At 36.9% G+C, this 19,498-nt stretch overlaps 2 protein-coding genes across 2 annotated transcripts; both read left to right on the top strand.

Annotated features, from left to right (window-relative positions):
- Nucleotides 1–3,017: 3,017 nt before the first annotated feature.
- Nucleotides 3,018–7,668, top strand: LOC103991885 (probable beta-1,3-galactosyltransferase 14). The gene is made up of 7 exons (XM_065158823.1): nucleotides 3,018–3,466; nucleotides 3,720–3,872; nucleotides 3,966–4,048; nucleotides 4,124–4,223; nucleotides 5,299–5,412; nucleotides 6,388–6,530; nucleotides 7,342–7,668. Exons 1-7 carry the CDS (start codon nucleotides 3,108–3,110, stop codon nucleotides 7,422–7,424), a joined length of 1,035 nt encoding a protein of 344 aa, XP_065014895.1. The 5' UTR covers nucleotides 3,018–3,107; the 3' UTR covers nucleotides 7,425–7,668.
- A 3,451-nt stretch (nucleotides 7,669–11,119) lies between these two features.
- LOC103991884 (protein trichome birefringence-like 38) lies at nucleotides 11,120–12,778 on the top strand. Its single transcript, XM_009411423.3, has 5 exons — nucleotides 11,120–11,358; nucleotides 11,441–11,615; nucleotides 11,960–12,138; nucleotides 12,223–12,381; nucleotides 12,481–12,778. Exons 1-5 carry the CDS (start codon nucleotides 11,120–11,122, stop codon nucleotides 12,776–12,778), a joined length of 1,050 nt encoding a protein of 349 aa, XP_009409698.2.
- Nucleotides 12,779–19,498: the final 6,720 nt, after the last annotated feature.

Below are 19,498 nucleotides of genomic sequence, written 5' to 3'. Positions count from 1 at the left end.
TTTAACTGCTCACCATAATCTTTAGCTTGCAGCCTGTACAAAGTATGACATTTCTTTCCATTAACTATAATAAGAGAACCCTTACTGAGCTTCCATTGCCCTTTGTAAAATCTGCTATCATAGTCTTCATCATCTAACCTTCCAACTAAAATTAAATTCAGCCTCAAGTTAATCACATGCCTCACATCCTTAAGCATCAACTTGTAGCCAAGGTTGGTCTTTAAATGAATATCACCTATGCCTATGATGTCTGCCGTGTCATAGTTGCCCATTCTGACAACACCAAAATTTCCAGACTTGTATGTAGCAAAAAACTCCCTCCATGGTGTAGCATGATAAGTAGCACCTATGTCAATCACCCATTTAAGATCCTGACACATACAAGAAAAAATATCATCAGAAGGAGACAAAATCAAATAATCACCACCCTGCATTGTAGTTGTGATATTATCTTTCGACTCTGTAGACTCCACTTCTTTTCCCTTTTTCTTGCTCTTCTTAGATTGCTTACATTGGTTCTTGTAATATCCTTTCTCACCACAGTTATAGCAAACAATATCTTTTCTTGATCTTGATTTGCTCCTACTCATGCGTGCACTGCTTCTAGACTTTGACCTTCCTCTGTTCTCTGAGATAAGTGCTTATGAATCATTCTAAGATGTGAAGTAACAATGCTTGCAACTCATCATTAAGAGACATTTTCATAGAGGATAACTGGTTAGTAATACATTGCATTTTATTCAAATGCTAAGTAAAAGAAGCACCCTCTCTATATTTTAGATTCATAAGTTTTCTAATAAAAAAAAATTTGTTGCCAGCTATTTTTCTTTCATAGAGATTTTTTAACTTTTTCCAAAGAGAATATGAAGAAAATTCAGTAGAAACATGGTGAATGATACTATCATCAAGCCATTGTCGAATAAATCCAATTATTTTTTTATATAACCTCTTCCACTCATCATCTGTCATAGTTGTGGGTTTTACAGTATCCATCTACAAAGGTCCATACAAATCTTTGCAATACAAGAGATCTTCCATTATTGGTTTTCATATCATCCAATTGTTTCCATTTAAACTAATCATGCGAGAAACATTACTGGCCTCTATGTTCAAATACAAAAATTAAATCACCAAAACTCCTTGCTCTGATACTAGTTGATGGGATATAATGTGGAATAACCTTTGTATATGAACAAATACTAGCAGGCCATGATATGCAGTGGAATTAAATGAAATCACAATCAAATAGGACACCAAGATATACGTGGAAAACCCCTACAATGTGAAGGGTAAAAACCACGGGACAAACTAGAGATAATCCACTATGAGAATAATGAATATATAAATCTCAATCTCTTGCCCTAAACCCTAGCGGCAATCACAAGAGAATAATTGGGATACAAGGATCATGTCACTGCCCACAATATCTAAAACCTCCCTAAGTAATCATAACAAGAGTCTACTGTAAATTTGATATAACATGAGAAAAGAATACTGCTAGATGATTGAGAACAGTCTCTCTGTGTTATCCTTGTTTTCTTCCATTTCTTTCTCTTATTTTTCTGTCTTTTTCTTCTCCTCTTTTCTGCTGCAAGGATCACCACGTTGCTGCCCTTTTTGACCCAAAAAACGCAGCCACCTTCGCACCAAAATGCAGCCACCACACCCCCTTTATATTGATATAGGGTTAGGTTAAGAGGGGGTATAGGCTGTGGGCTGATAAAGCCCACATTGGGTTGTCAGCCCAATAGTAGGCAGTGGTACCGCCCAGCACAAGTGGGGTATCGGTAGGACTGGGGAAACCTATGATAAGACTTTTTTTGGCTGTATTTTTGAAGTCATTTGAGGTCTATAAATACTTTAATTATTTATGTATAGAGATATAAGAATTGAGTATGAAAGAATTCTAAGTTAAAAAAATATTGTATTCTCTCTAAGTTTAGTGGTCTCTTCCTCCTAGATTTAGAAGGTTTCTAGGGGAGGAGTGAGGTTTACAAAAAAGAGAGATGTAAAGGTTCTCTCCTGAGCTTGCGAAAAGGAAAAAGAGTTATAAAGATAATTGATCTTCGTCCATTGAAATAAGATCGATAGTGGAAGTCGGTGGCCTCGCGTGAAGAGGAATCAGAAATGGATGTAAGTCACGACGACCGAACCACTATAAACTCGGTGTGTAATTTCTATTCTGCTTTTCATTATCATTGCTATTATTTTCTGAGTTAATTGCTTAGTTCACTTACTCAAAGTCAAGCACTCTTTTTCCGATATTGATTTTCATCGAATGTAATTTTTCAAAATCGATATTTTTATCGTAAACACTAATTCACCTTTTCTCTTAGTGCCGATTTTGGTCATAATAATGAGATATTCGCTGGAACCCCTATCTTATTGGATATCCAATATAAGCCTATGAATTATTAGATCCTATGGATAAGATCCAATAAGAGCTAATAAGAGATTATTGGATAGAGACCCACTAATCTAAGAGATTTGGGTAGTTGGATGGAGATCTGATACCCAATATGGTAGGATCCATTAGGGTTAATTTGACAACGGGCCTCTATAAAAGGGAATCAAAGACCTTTTAGTTGCCTCATCCGATTCTCCTCTCTCACTCTCTTCCTCATACTACGTGATTTGAGGAGCATCTTCGCAGCCCCTATCGTGTGGATGCGACACTAATTAAACACTTAATTTAAGTTGGTGGCTTTTTCTAAGAAATCAAATTTTGTGTGTTCATTTGTTTGAAGGTCAATAACCAATTACAAATTGATCGTAAGATGAATTAAATAAACATGATATTTAGATAAATTATATCTAACTAATCCAATCAATCGTGAGAAAACAAGACGAATAGGGTGGCATGATGTGAATGAGCTTTAGATTATTAACTCCAATTATACGATGTTTACTAAAGAAGTCTGCTATATTTAATTTTTAATAGTCAGTAATTCATTTTTTTGTTTTGTTTACTTTTTTCTTTTATTCTCAGAAAAATGTCGTATCTACTACAGCTTCTTTCTTCGTCCTGCGTCCGCTTCACTTTTCTCTGCGGGCGAGAGTCCTCGAGAAGGAGAGGAATTTGGAAGGGTTATGAGTCGAAGCGAGCGATGCCGAAATCGCCCAAGGTCTTCCGCACTGGCCCGCTGCCGTCCCCTCTGCTCTCCCGCTTCCGGCGCATCTCCTCCTCCTCCTCCTCCTCCGCTTTCTCCCTCTTTTGCCTGATCTTTGGCCTTGCCGGATTCCTCTTCGGTGCCATCTCCATATCCAGGCCCGCCCGCAGCTGCCCCGGTCTCGAGCCCAGGTCGGTCTCCGTCGTGTGGGACCGCGGCGGCGGGACCGGTAGCGGGACGCCGGAGCGGCACAAGGTGATGGCTTTCGTCGGGATCCAGACAGGGTTCGGATCCGTCGGCCGGCGCAGATCTATCAGGCAGACGTGGTTGCCCTCCGATCGCCCAGGTCTCCTTCGGTCAGTCCTGGTCTCGTTCTTGGGCTCGATTCGTTCAATTTTGCTGCTCCCGTTTCTCATCATCTGAACAATGCCATCGGATATTGTCAAGATCTGGTTTTGGTTGGATCTTTGAATTAGTTCCTTCTGGTTTATGGTTCTCTTACATGAATGTTCTTGTTTTGATGCGATCTTGTGGTCGGTTTCGAAATTGAGGCGTGCTGCTGTTGCATTTTTTGCCCCATAGTTCTGAACCGAGTAATTGGTATCGCAGCTTGGAAGAAGCGACCGGTTTGGCTTTTAGATTTATTATCGGGAAGACCAAAGATAAATCGAAAATGGCGGCGCTTCAACGAGAGGTGGATGAATACGACGATTTCATGCTTTTAGATATCGAGGAAGAGTACAGCAATCTTCCACATAAAACGTATGAGATGCACCATACACTTAGCCATGCGCGAGTGTTTGTGTTGTTTCTGCTATTGGTTTGTCCAAACCGTCATCTAATCTTGTGTTGCAGGTTAGTTTTCTTCAAAGCAGCCTTTGCATTATATGATTCCGATTTCTACGTTAAAGCTGATGACGACATTTATCTAAGGCCAGGTGATGTGTCTTTGGATCTTATCATTTGTTTCTCTTGAACTTTTGATTGTTGACAGATTCTTTACTTTGTTTTAGATCGTCTCTCACTGCTTCTGGCAAAAGATCGACCAAACCCTCAAACTTATCTTGGATGCATGAAGAAGGGGCCTGTATTTACCGACCCAAACCTCAAATGGTTAGTATTTCTGTGAGCTACACAATGCTATGGTGTTTATATTTTACTCTGCTTAAGATTCAGGTCCACCAAAATGCCATGTGATGAAAACAGAGAATAGTGCATAATCAGAAACTTGCAATAAGTTTTAAGAAACCAAATGTTGTGATTAAGGGACGGAAAAGCAAAAGGTGATGAGGTGAAGCGACAGTTCTAACTCAGAAGGATCCCAAGTTTCAAGACCATTGTTCTTAAGCAATCTGATCAACATTTCACCTTCTTCAACTTATATACATGCGTAGACAGAAATGTAACATAAAATAGCAGTCAAAATAAAGGAAACTATTTTACCAGCAGAGACCTGCATAAAGTGTACTGTTTTTGAACATAAAAGTAAAGAGAAAATGGCCTTCACATTGTAGGTGTGCGTGAAACCCTAGGTTTTCTAGGATGCTATCCAATAAGATATTTTAGAACTGTGATTTCATCAAACTCAACCTGACCATAGCTCGAGCTCAGGATGGTTCTTAACTTGGGTAATTATAGGGGTGGTCACATGTTATCTTACTTTTGCAAACTTGACTAACCGTAACTCCTCTATAGCTAGGATGCAAAGAGCTCATATTGGTGTATTCCCACATAATATACCATCCCATAACACTCAGTATCAAACGGGGAAAAAAAACAATATGCTGACTGGTACTGGTCCTGGATCAAATTCATATATAACAGCTGATCAAACCAACTGATATTTTGAAATCATGCTTAATCCGAGCTTGTACCATACTGAGCCCAAGCTGTTTACAAACAATTGAGGCAATTGAAATCTTTCAACTATTGCCTGTTCTCTGTAATGATATCAGCATGTATATCTTGTATGGGTTTATGCTTTATGCTAAGACTGGGTGTTTGAATTTAGAGGCTAAGTTTATTTTTCTGGTGCATCTTTCAAATGTTTGCTTAATCCGATTGGTTCAGTTTTGCAGTTTTGTGATATGCATCTCCCATAGAACTCTGATATTGTAAAATTTAATATTATCTACAAATATAGTAAAATTCTGGCTGATACTTGAGTATATATTTGGGAACTCGATAGGTATGAACCACTAGCATACTTGCTCGGGAAGGAATATTTTCTGCATGCTTATGGTCCTATATATGCACTTTCAGCAGATGTAGTTTCAAGCTTGGTTGCACTGAGAAACAACAGGTAAACTACAAAATCTTGATGCTTAAAACTTTGTTACTTTAATTTCTGATCCATAAAGAACTTTAACAATTATAACTAACTCTTTATATCATTTACTAGTAATTTTTTCATTGTTTCTCTATGTTGAGGTCAAGATGATTTATTTTGTATTCTTCAGCACGAAGGAATTTTCGTTCCTTACTGTCAATGCACAATATAACCTTGTTTTATTACGAGTGCTTTTCGTTTCCTCATTCAAGTGACTTGATTGACCTTACTATTGTTCATCATGAAGCAATGCTCAAATCTTATTTTCTTAATGCATGAGCAAACCTGGCTTCTCTTCCTAGGGGTGTACCAAGTGAAGGTATAAGGCTTATGTATTGTTTGTGATATATGCCAACTTGTGGCTTGGTCTATTTGTTTATACTTGGTTAGATTACTTGGGATGTGGAAGCTTTTTATCTTGATCTGTTTCTTAGGGAAGGGTTTCAGATAGGAGATGAGTTTTGCTGAATTTCTCCTGTCCTATGAAGGTGATTATTATGAGCTTAACTCAAAACTGCAATTTCAGAATCATCGCCAAGAATCTTGCTCTAATTAGCATTAGGATTCTGGACCTCGTAGCAATTACGATCATTAAGATGCCATGCTTGTTATATCTCTATAATCATTAAATGTGCTGTCTGAATTAATAGAATGTGGTCATCTTCATTTGGTTGTCATTCCACTGTTTCCTGGAGTTCTTTTTTTTAAACACATAAGAAGAAATTAATATTACATTAAGTAACGACATTCAAACATGGACTCAAATCTGAGACCTATTACTTGTGCAATAATACACTAACTACTATAATATCTCAACAGAAACGTAACTACAGTTATCGTTATGTGCAACAGCTATTTACATTTTGGTGTGGAATATCTAGACGCATGACTTTTTTAACAAGTTGTGCTGGAATCACTAGATGCATGTATAACTTTTTATATTTCCAGTTTCCGAATGTTCAGCAATGAGGATGTCACTATAGGATCCTGGATGCTTGCAATGAATGTCAACCATGAGAACATCCATGCTCTCTGCGAACCTGACTGCACTTCATCATCAATTGCCGTTTGGGACATTCCAAAGTGCTCAGGTTTGTTTCAATAAAAAGCATTGTTGGTTTTTCCTTAGATTGATGAAGTGATACCTTTCGGTGGACTATGGTAGGAACCAGTATGCATGCCTGATCGATTGTCCCTCACAAGTAGCTTTGTCGTCGTAAGATCCTTGGAATCGTGCATTAGTTTCATGTTAGGCAAGTTTAGAAGATAGTTACCTCAATGGATAAAGCTTAATTGGTGCATATTGGGAAACTTCATTTTGTAAATTTGATGGCCAGTCTGATTCTTCTTGAGAACATAAATTTATTTCTTTACTATATTAGAGCCATGAGACTAATTCAAGACATGGATAATAAGGTGAATATCATTGATAAAGGTTTCCTTTATGAGTCATCCAAATGGTGAATTGAAGGTTAATTAAAGGACAAGGAAAATATAATTTCTCTGGGAGTGAAAACAAACTGTGATCCTCATGATACCTGCTAGCATTTCCCTTTATGAACCAGTATGTGCTATGATTATTACCATCATGGTAATATCATGCTTATGCCAAATTTCATTAGAATTTATCTTGCAGTTATCCATATTGTCCTCCTAGTAGTATAGGACATAAGCCAATTGTCTATCAATCATGTCATAGTTTCTTTTAGGTGGATGTGGAGACTTCTTAACTTCAATCATGTTAGATGTTGCTTTCACATGTTCTTGAATTGCCAACAATTACATTCATATGTTTTTGCATCGCCATGAGGACACTATAATCCATCAGCCCATGAAATAACCTACAGCATTTACGATCAATAGCTATTTCAGATCACTTACGTGTTCTTATGATCCTTCCAGGTCTCTGTAACCCAGAAGTGAAGATGTTAGAGCTCCATAAAAGGGAGATATGTTCTGGCGGTTCGACATCCTCAGATAGATGACAAGTAATGCTCATCTATTTGAGAGTACGATGGAGCACCTCCATCTCAAATTGGTGCTGCACGAAAAAACCAGTATCGTCAACCTTGCAAGGAGATCAACGACACCAACGACGCCTTTTGTTGTTTTGTACAATTTGATTTGAGATACACCTCCATCATCAGTCATTGTCTGTTGACCTCCCAATTAGTCTCCATTATGAGTTCGAGTTCTAAGAGAATAGGCAGATGTGACTAATTGCAGCCACCGTCGTTGGTTACAAAGCAGGATAAGAATGGCCAGGATATATATATATATATATATATATATGTTGGAATTTTCACAACAATGTTGGATGGTTTAAGCCGGGCACTTTGGCTTTGGCTAAGCCGTCCAGAATTGCTCAGCATTTATCTTGTAGTGGACTTGAGGCCATCACGATGGTCTCAAGAGTCAGCAATACAAAATGCAGCGCCTGCAATGGTCTCAGAGCCATCACAAAAGGTTTGAAAGGTCCTGTATTGTTCATGCAGTGAGGAGACGCTGCTTTGTTCTTGCAGAGACGGAGCACCGCATTGTTGACTCTGTGGAAGATTTGAGGAGGCAGTGTCCTCAGACGACTAGGAGATGTTATCGTTGAACTTAGAGGTAGCTGTGTCCTTCAACCAGATGGAATGACGGTTGCTATATTTAGTATCATTTATGTTCTTCCAAAGGAACCAAAGAGAGGTTGCTATAATGGAGACTGTGGTATTCAGACGTTGTTCATAAAAGGAGAAAGTTGTAAGAGAATAATAGAGTCGACCCCCAACAGATGCAACAGTACAGTGAATAACATTTGCGAGCCAAGAAGAGATAGGTAATCTATTTTACTGGAGTTTTCAATGAAATGTTTTGATTCTAGGAAGGATATTTAGATTCCAAACATTTTTCCGACTACTCTATCCTCTCTATGATAAGGCTACTTATCTCTCAAGAATTTATATATGCTTCGGAAGTGAGGACTCCAAACCCAACCATTATCATCGGACATAATAACTCTTTTATTTGGATTACATCACTTCACTCAAAAATTTACTTTGTCAACAAGTGCATTAAAATTAAACATTTTAACTTTTTTACTTGGATTGGATTGTATCACTTCACTCCAAAATAATAGGTCTTCTAGGAATCTCAGAAGTTCACTTTGTCAAAAAGTGCCTACATGTATAACTTCTTTACTTGGATCATATCACTTTACTAAAAAATAATAGATGTAGGAATCTAAGAAATCGACAAGTGCATTAGGGTCAAACATATAACTTCTTTACTTTGATTGTATCACTTCACTTAAAAATAATAGGTTTAGGAATCCAAGAAATCCATCTTGTCAAGAAGCATTGGAGCCTACTGGATAGCACGAGGATATTTATTAGAGGATTATTTCTTAAAATTTTAATATTAAACAAGGTATTTCTTGAGCCTCGGAGAGGCTTAACTCACCTCTTCCATAGTATCAAGCAAAAATTTAGGATACTAATCAATACAACAATTTATGTGGGATAGTAGCTACCACATACAGATGTGAAATAGGATAGGTTTCGTATTGCCACTACTAAACACAATCAGTAGAGAATAACCCATATAATAATTAACTCATACATTACTAACTTTATGTAGGGATTTTTTTTTTGGAATCACAATAGCTCCCATAACAAGTTTAACCATTTTATTTGCGATTGTATCATTTCAATAAAAAATAATAGGGTTCACGAATCCATGAGATCCACTTATCAAGAAGTATATTGGGTAAACGTATAACTCATTTACTTAACAAAGAAGATAATTTATAAATTAATCTTATATTATCATTCCTTATAATTTTAATACTAGATAAAGACACTTCTTAATCTTAGACAGGCTTAACCCATCTCCTTGATAGTATCAAGAAAAAAATTAGGATACTAATCGATAATAGTTCTATGATATTTAGCTTACCAATATACCACTCAATTTATAATCATAAATAAGATAATATGTTATCTCTTATTTATTTTTGAATAGGTATGTATTATTGCAATTTATCTATCCACAAATTACTTTTTCATCCATATTTTGTGAATATGGTTTTTGAGATTCATATTCTCTTATATGACTTGGATTCCCTATCTTTTAGAAATATCCTTTAATTGAAGTTTTTATATATTTTTAAGTATATGTACAGAAATGGTTGGAAAACCGTTTGAGCTATTAATATTTTTTCTTCTGTGAAAATCTTTTTTTGAAACTAATTTAGCATATAAGCTATCTATGATGTCTACACAATGCATGAATTAGATTTTATAGTACATAAATTTCTAAATATCATGTTTACATATTATATTTAAACTCTCCTTTTCATATCTTCTTATATATATATTTTTTCCACTTTCTCGTACTATATTATATTTTTTTTCCACTTTCATATCTTCTTATATTTTTTACACAATCCTATCTACTTTCTATTTGGTGCCAAGCTATTATATTTATTTCCTATGATAAAAATTTATATTTTAATATATTTGAGGAGTCCGAAATCCCCCCCCCCTCTTTAGGGATTCCTCCTTACGGAAGCTAAGGCTATTTGGAGTGTGATGGATCCTTCTAACTCTCCTTTAGATATGACAAAGTATTAGTTATATTTTAAGTTCCCATGGAGCAATAATATTATAGCTGGTTGTCGGGCAATCGAGGCTTCTTATATTTTCATAAAGAATATCCCATATTATTCGAAAATGTAAAATATCTTATATTTTATTTAATATTATTAAACTGATTAAATTAATAAATATGATTAAATCCGAACGGAACTATTTGTTTTTCTTATTTGGTCGATTAAAGTAAAATAGTCTAAATCAAAATCAATTCGGATCTATCTAATCAAATCGATTCAAGATCGATTTATAATTTTAAATAATTTAAAAAATATATATTTTAAATGAACATGTTCGATTCAATTGGATCGAACGAGAATCTTAGTCCAATAGAACGATTATTTATAAGATTGAGCATTTTGGTTGATTTGATTAATCGATTTTTGTTGAATCGTTTAAAGACTTATAATAGGAAACTCAACCAAATTGATATCTTCTAAATTAAATTGAACGGATTAACTGAACCAAAGAAGAGTACCTCGAATTAGAATCATTTATAGTTTTCAAAATCAAAGAAGAGTACCTCGAATTAGAATCATTTGTGCGTACACTGAAATGCCATAAATGCACCACAAAAGGGAATGTGATGCGATAGAGTAAGCAAATCGTATGGATTAATTACTTAATAATGGGCCAAAAACACCTCGAAACCCCAATCAAGAACGACATGATTCGAGATAATGGATCGAGCGCACCAAGGGACGTACGCAGCGTCTGATTCCACGCCCTAATGGGAAGATACGGAAAGAAAGCCACAACTTGCAACCAACGCAGGCAGCCTTTTCTTCTTCCTCCTCTAATTAAGTTGTACTTTGTAATATCCATATTAATTCCCAGACAAAATTCCTCGGATTTGCCTAACCACAATTAAGAGGAAGGAAGGAAGGAAGGAAGGAACGAGATTTCACCTCCATCAAATTACGTGTACGTAAGGTTCGGCGCGAGTTCGATTACAAAAGACACCCCCGGCCACTCTCTTCCATGGCATTCGTTGCATTGTTGCACCAGTCTCTCCTTCTTGTCGTCCTGTCGCTGTGGGATCCGAGATGGGAACCATGATCGGTGTGATGCTGCTGCTGGTGTTCGTGATGGCCTCGGCGTGGGGCGTAGGAGCCCGCTGCGATTTGTACAACGGGAGCTGGGTGGAGGACGAGTCGTACCCGCTCTACGATTCGCGGAGTTGCCCCTTCGGTCGCAAGGAGTTCGACTGCCTGCGCTACGGCCGGCCCGACACCAAGTACCTCAAGTTCCGGTGGGAGCCCGCCGGGACATGTAATCTCCCCAGGTTGGAGGCTGATTGCTTTTATGAGCCTTTTTTCTTCTCCCTTTTGTTTGACTTACTTGGGAGATGGCGTATCCGCGAACAGGTTTGATGGTGTGAAGCTGATGAGGACGTTGGGAGGGAAGAAGGTGATGTTTGTGGGAGACTCATTGACTTTGAATCAGTACATTTCGTTCCTGTGTTTGCTCCATGCGGCTGTGCCCAACGCCACCCTCTCCTTCTCCTCCGATAATCGCTCCCTCTCTGCAGTAACATTTGAGGTTTCTTCTTCCCCTTCTTCTTGCGGCACGTATCATATCATACCGATTATTAATGATGGTTAGTCCTGTGTGAGTACATGCTAAAACTTTAATCATGAGAACGGGCCATAGAACGAATTGACATGATCCTCATCGATGGCACTTGTCGAGCCTGATGAATGAATGATAGGAGGAAGTAGTGGAATGAAATGATTGAGTATATATAGAGTGGAAGCACTTGATCAGAACCAGCACGGGAGTTGACCTTCGTTGAGTTCATGTATCTTAGTTGCGTTACAGGCCAACACAATTAGCTCATGAATAGAAGTTGCAAGAAAATAGCTAAAGATCAAACATTGCTTCAGGATTACAACGTTACGGTGATGTACTACAAGTCTCATTACTTGGTGGACATCGTGAACGAGAACATAGGACGTGTCCTAAAGCTGGACTCCGTACAAATTGGTGGATCCATCTGGCTCACCGCCGACGTGCTCGTCTTCAACACTTGGCGCTGGTGGCTATCCACGGGATCCCGCCAAGAGTACGTGACAAGCCACCCCCCCTCTCTCACATTGTTTTCATGAATTCACCAATGGATATAGAACTTGTGCTCTGGTGAATGCAGGTGGGACTACATGCAAAATGGCGACCGGACAGTGAAGGACATGAACAGGACCGTGGCCTTCTCCAGAGCATTGGCTACCTGGGCAAACTGGGTAGACTCGAGCATCAATTCATCCACTACGCGAGTGTTCTTCCAAGGGATCTCACCAGACCATTACAGGTAAGGACCATAAATGATACATTTGCATGAGACAGATCAACTGCACTGTAGAGGATTTGTTTGGTAACATTGACCGCTTGTGTTCGTTCGTTGAATCAGAGGAACAGAGTGGGGCGAGAAGGGAAGCACCTGTGAAGGAGAAACAGATCCGTCGAGTCCATCTGAATACCACGGAGGTCCGATTCCACAAGTAGCCATAGTGAAGCAGCAGCTGAGCAAAATGTCGAAGCCTGTGTACCTGTTCGACATTAGCTATCTCTCGCAGCTTCGGAAGGATGCTCATCCATCCAAGTATAATGGCGTCAAATTCCGCATCGATTGCACCCATTGGTGCGTTGGTGGCCTGCCAGACACATGGAACCTGCTCCTATACGCAGCTCTTGTCCATTCCATATGAGATGATTAATATGTTAACCTAGCAAATGCTAATAACTCATATGGACTGCGGTATCATATAAGTCGTCGTATCTTAATTAACAGAGCCTTATTGGAAGATGATTCTAAATGATGTCAAGGTGACCTAAGTTCATTTCCTGAAATGCCTACATACATAATGATTTGTGTGTGTTAGAGAGCATGTAATCATGCGATGGGTCATAGCCCATCAGCTACGTGGAGGACAAGTAACCCTGTCAACCAGGGGGTCCGTTGTCGTTTTGACGTATGCTCTCCTCTGTGAGCGATAGGCTATAAAGAGTTGCTCGGGCTAACCCTGCCAGCTACTGGGGATAGTGGTCCCCAAGTCGCTAATCATACCTGTGCCTCCTCTTATATTGTTACGGGTTAGTCATCCACGTAAATAAACAACAAAAGAAGAGTGTTACGATAATTACGAAGGGTCCCCATGCTGCCCAAGTATATAAGTTTTGGGGCTCGAAAAAATATTGAATCTTCTATCTCCACTATTTCAAAATTAACTTGACTATCAAAGGGGCGAGTCGAAAATTTTCCCTCGACATCGACATTTGTGCAATACCCCATGGAGACCAGAGCCCACTTTGACCTATCCTTGAACACCCGAAAGATACCTCGGATCATCCTCGGCCACTTCAGTTTTGCAGTGACTTCCTCATAGGATTGCCACAAGGGACACTCGGACGACTTCGTGCCTTCGGGTCAAGTTTGGGTCGTGCTGACTCCTAGTTGATAGCATTAAAGCTGTAACAATTTTAGAGATAGAAGGAAGGCCTAAATGTCGCAAGAACGTCTACCCATGAATCCTCTCAATGAGTGCTTTAGCAATGAGGCATAATCGTTGACACACAACACGGTTATGTAGGGAGGGCAACTCCCCTCCTTCCCTTAGGTGGATGTGCTCAGACCCGAGGCATTATTGGTGCTCTATTCAACAATCTCAGACTCTCACTTCTGAGGATGAGCATCAGGCACCTGGTTATTCCCATCGAGGCCTTTTTGAGTCTTACGCATCAGGTGCAAACCCTCATCAGGATGATGCAAGCCATTGCCCCACTCCTACCCCAACTAGCTCAATAGGCAACCCCTCCTTCACAACAGCAATCAACGACTTAGCCATCACCTATGCCCGAACCCCTTGGAATTCCCTTGACCGATCTATTACCGTTGGCCCCAAACTACCCTCGATCAGTTGGAATGCCAATTGAAGTATCACGCTCACCAATGGTGGAATTTAGTACACTCTCGCATCATAAGCCAGCTTTACTTGAGTCGAAGACCCAATCGACCGACTCAATAAATGGCTCCCTGGGAGCCCAACTACAGTTAATGGTCCAACATCTTAACGATATGTGATAAGAGTTTTAGCAATCAAAGGGAGAGGGCGCAAATGACCCAACCTCGAGTTGTTCCCCATTTGTCTAAAGCATTCAAGATGAGCCACTTTCAACGAACTTTTGCCTTCCACCACTATAGGCTTTTGATAATAGTTCCAACCCAATAGAGCACACTATAACCTTTGGAGCTCAAATATCATTATATAACAAGTTCAATCATTTTATTTGGGATTATATCACTTCAATAAAAATTAATGAGGTTCACAAATCCATGAATCCACTTATCAAGAAGTACATTCGGGTAAATGTATAATTTCTTTACTAAATAAAGAAGATAATTTACAAACTAATCTCTTTCATATGAAATATGATCATTCCTTCAAGTTTTAAACCTAGATAAAGACATTTCTTAGCCTTAGAGAGGCTTAACCCGTCTCCATAGTACCAAAAAAGAAATTAGGGTACTAATCGATAATAGTTTCATGATCTTTCGCTTACCAATATACCCCTCAATTTATAAGTATGAATAAAGTAAAGAATTTCTATATTGTCTTCGATTTATTTCTGAATAGGTATTAAAATTTGTCTACCCTCAAATTATTTATTTTCTCTTATATCCTCACGATGAGTTATGGATTTGGACTTCCTATCTTTTAAAGATATTTTTAGTATAATTTTTATGAATTTTTAAGTATGTGGATACATATACACAAATGGTTGAAAAGTCGTTTGGGCAATTAATATTTTTTCTACAGTGAAAATTTTTCTTGAAACTAATTTAGCATATAAGCTATCTATCTCCACTTAGACAATTAGATTTATAATACACAAATATCTAAATATCATGTTTGTAGATTACATTCAGACTCTCCTATTCATATCTTTTTCTATTTGTTTTTCACTTTCTATCCAATCAAAACTTAACTATTGTTTCCATCAATTTTTTTGATTAGGCTAATGGTGAAGGCCAAGATTTAGATAACTCAAGTTTCTTAAAAATTTTATTACAAACTTTCTTTGGTTGATTTGGAAACATCATAATGATTGTCATTTCCATAAACATCGTATCAATCTACTTTTCGATTGGTGCCAAGCTATTAAATTTATATTTTTAAAATATTTGAGGAGCCCAAAATCCCCCCTTTAGGGATTCCTCTGTATGGAAGATGTGTCTATTTAGAGTGTGATAGAGATCCTTAACTCTTCTTTAGATATGATAAGCATTAGTTATATTTTCAAGTCTCCATGGAGCCATAATATTATAGTTGTTTATCGAGCTGGCTTCATCACATCTTAATAATAATAATTATATATATATATATATATATATATATATATAATATAATTTTCATAAAGAATATCCGATATTATTCTAAAACACTTCAACAAGAGTAATATCTCTCTTATTTGGTAGATCTTCAAAAATATATTAAATATACGGTTAGGATCTTGAATGACACTTAGAAGGAGGAGGGGGGCGAATTAGTGTTATCATAAAAATTAAGTCGATTTGAAACTTTTGATTTGATAAAAATATATCGAAAAAGATATTAAAAGTATGCTTGACTTAGAATAAGAGTGATAAGTAATTAAGGCAGAAAACAATAGTAATGAAGAGCAACGAGAAAGTGCACACCAATTTTATAGTAGTTTGGTCGTTGTGATTTATGTCAACTCTCGATTCCTCCTCCATTGAGGTCATCGGCATCCACTATTAGACTTCCTTCAAAGGGCAAAGATTAACTATCCTTTTACAACTTTTTCTCCTTTTTACAGATTTAGAAGATAACCTTTTGTAAGCCTCACACCTCTCTCAGACTGATCACAAAGCTAAAGGAGGAGAATAACACTTAGCACTTTTTTAATACTTTTACAACTAAAATTTTAAGACTTTTATTCACATATTTTGTGCTCTTTTACGCAGAAAAGAGTAGGGTATTTATAGACCCTAACAGCTTAAAAAGTGAAGCCAAAAAGTATCTCATTCCAGGTTTTTAGGTTACTAGCAGTACCACTACTAGTATTGGGTGGTACCACCGCCTAGTCTAAATGGTACGACCACTTGACAGAGCCTTGGAGACCGGGCTCTAGCAGTATCACTACCTGACCTGGTGGTACCATCGTCTTGCAGCATTAACTGCTAGCGGTACCATCATCCAGACCATTTGAGAGGCTGAGCCCAGTCTGGGCAATGCCATCGCCTGATGTGGCTCTAAGTGGCTGCATGGGCCATCCAACCGGCCCAATTCAGCCTTGTTTAGGGCCTAGTTGGCCCTTAATTAAGTTAGTATGATTTGTCCCAAAACTAACTTAAATTAAAGTCCTAACTATGATAGTTAAGGCTAAAATAATTACGATACAAGGAATCTAAATTGTCTGGCATGTCAATTGTTCAACCAAACTCTCGGTGAACTTCCGGTGAACTCCCAACGATATTCCGGTGAGTTTTCAGCTAACTTCCGGTGAGCTTTCGGTGAACTTTAGATAAGCTTTCGATGAACTTCCAATAATCTTTCACTATATCATTCGATCCTTTGGTGTATCACTCGATTCTTCCGGCCCGATGCCCAATCATTGACTCTAGCCCAACATTGAATTCTTCTTTAATCGTTTTGCTTATCTCAACATATAGATTAGATTATTAATTCATCAATTGATTTCATCATCAAAATCCGAGATTCAACAATCTTCTTCTTTTTTATGATGACAACTAATTGATAATGGAGTTAACCTTATCTATATGCAATATTGAGATAAGGCAAATTTGAATTCAAAAGAAATCATAACCTTTGAATTCAAGTGAAACAATTTCGATGAATGCAATATATCAAAATTTCATATATTGTGCATCATCATAGTTTCAAGCCATCAAATCATGCACAATTTCATCACTTTATAACAAATCAACATTACTTTGGGTATAACCTACATGATACTAAAGCATTCATCACTTCATGCATGATACTAAAATTAACATTATTTTGGACACAACATCCATGATACCAAAGCATTCATATTTTCAATTATTTTGGACATAACATACATGATATCAAAGCATTCATATTTTCATTCATTTTGGGTATAACGTACATGGTACTAAAGGATTTTTTAACCATTTATTCCTTCATGCATAATACCAAATACAACATTATGATTTCAAATATTCATCATTTCTCCCCCTTTGTAATCAATAAAAAGGAGAATCATTCAATAATTTATGTAAGTATTTTAAACTATGTAAGTAAGTTTTACACCCATTTATGCAAACTAGCAAATTTGTAAAATAAAAAGTTAAGCAAAAACTAAGATAACTACTTTTGCTTTTCGAAATGGGCAAGCTAGCATTTTTCTTTAGTTGTGCAAGTACTTTTTGGTTATTCTTAAGATGTGCAAGCTAGCATTTTTGCTTTTCTTGATATGCTAGTAAGTTTCTTTCTTCTTTTTGCCATGAAAAGAAGAATAATAAGAAGAAGAAGAAGAAAGGAGGAATTCATTCATCACAAGAAAAATCAACCAAAAGTCCATGAATCAAACTTCTACTTATGTAAAGAGAAAGGATTCATCACATAAAAGATCAAATGCATATACTAAAAATTCATGAATCAAATCCCTATTCTTGTAAATAGAATGAATAATGATTCATAGGAAATGATCATCACATACCAAAAGTCCATGAATAAAAACTCTTCTTTTGTGAATTACAAGAAGAAGGAACAAAAAAAAATGATCTCAATTTAAAAAGAAAACTCAAGTTACGAAAAAATAAGAAATCCGAAAAAGGTATAAGAGGAACTTATGCATTTGAAAATTTTAACATGCCTAATTCTTAGAATGTTGCATGTAATCATAATATCATCACGACATGTATCATAATATTGAAAAGCACATAACGTCAAAAAGTACATTATAGAGTGTAAGGATAAGGAGTATAACACATCATGGTACTTTTGAGTTTTCTCCTTCATCAACAAAAAGAAAGAAGAAATATATAAGCTATTCAGGTGGTGGTAAACCAAAATGCCTAAGTAAAATATTAAACTGCGTATTAAAGATGCCAAGTTATCGATGAATTTGTTGTATCTCAGTTAAGATTTGATCTTGACGTAGTTCAGTTCGATCCAATCATGTCACTATGGAATCGACAAATGCAAAGGGTGTTGGCTCCGTTGGAGATGATGCCTCGAAGGAACTAGTATGAGGAGATTGACTTTCCCTATATATAGGTGTTTCTGGTTTTGGTTCAGGTGGGGGAGGATCAGTTCTCCTAGGTAATCTAGTCCAAATACTATTTCTTATTATATATCTTAATCTTCTTAATAGGTTTCTATTGATGATATTAAATCTATCTAGTTTCATAGTTTCTTCATCTAATGGAATAACTATGTCATGTGCATATATTAGTCTAGTAATCAAGCTACCATATGGAAGCATCATATCTTTTATTGACAGTTCAATCATGTTTTGTCATATCAGATATCCAAAATAGTTATCATGTTCTATTATAATCCAATACATTGTTCCTAATTTTATTTGACTAACTTTATCATAATGGTGTTATTTTGGAAGTAGAATATTTATCATGACGTGATGAAGCAACTTTGTGTTGAAAGGTAACAAATGTTCACAACTTCTTGGAACAATAAATAAATCTAGGTTTCTAAAAATAGTACAAAGCCTTAGAATACGTAATCTCAATCGATTCTATGTCATATTTTCCTCTAAAATAGCAACCTCTTCTTTTCTCAAGAATTCCTATAAAGTTGTAAATTACACTATCTATAATGGGTATGTGATACCCTAAAAGATAAGTGGATACCCTATTGTATTCATCCACATGTAAATTATTATAAAACAACCAAACAAGTCTAAGATAAATGGTTTCACTAATTTGAAGAATTGGAAGGACATGTAAGTTAGTGAACCATTGGATTAGTTCCAAATCACTCAATTCTTCTAATCTACATATTTTTTCTCATGTACACTTTTAGACTCAAAGGTTGGCAATTTAAGGACATGTTAAAAGGAATCAAAGAGTATAGAATCAAATATTTTATCTAATTTCCTCTTTTCTTTGTCCCTTGAGGATCTTCTATGTGCCATGGAACTACATATATTATCAATGAGAGAACTACATATAAGAAGCAAGATCAATCAATGATTAAGAGAAAAGTTTTAAGGATTACCCTTATAGTGATCTCCAGGAGGGTTGAGATTGATCCTTAGATTTGTAAAAAAAAATATTTTTCTTAGGTTTCTAGAGGAAGAGCAAGGTGAATGAGAAGTGGAGAAAGATTTAGAGATATGGAGGAGAGGTGGAGGAAAGTTTGAGTGCTGTTCTACCGCCGGCCATAAAAGTTCTTTTATAT

The sequence above is a fragment of the Musa acuminata genome, chromosome BXJ3-7 (assembly GCF_036884655.1).
Source record: "Musa acuminata AAA Group cultivar baxijiao chromosome BXJ3-7, Cavendish_Baxijiao_AAA, whole genome shotgun sequence".
NCBI classification, from domain to species: domain Eukaryota; kingdom Viridiplantae; phylum Streptophyta; class Magnoliopsida; order Zingiberales; family Musaceae; genus Musa; species Musa acuminata.
The sequence above is the reverse complement of the archived record's forward strand: the minus strand, read 5'-3'. Positions and strand labels throughout refer to the sequence as shown.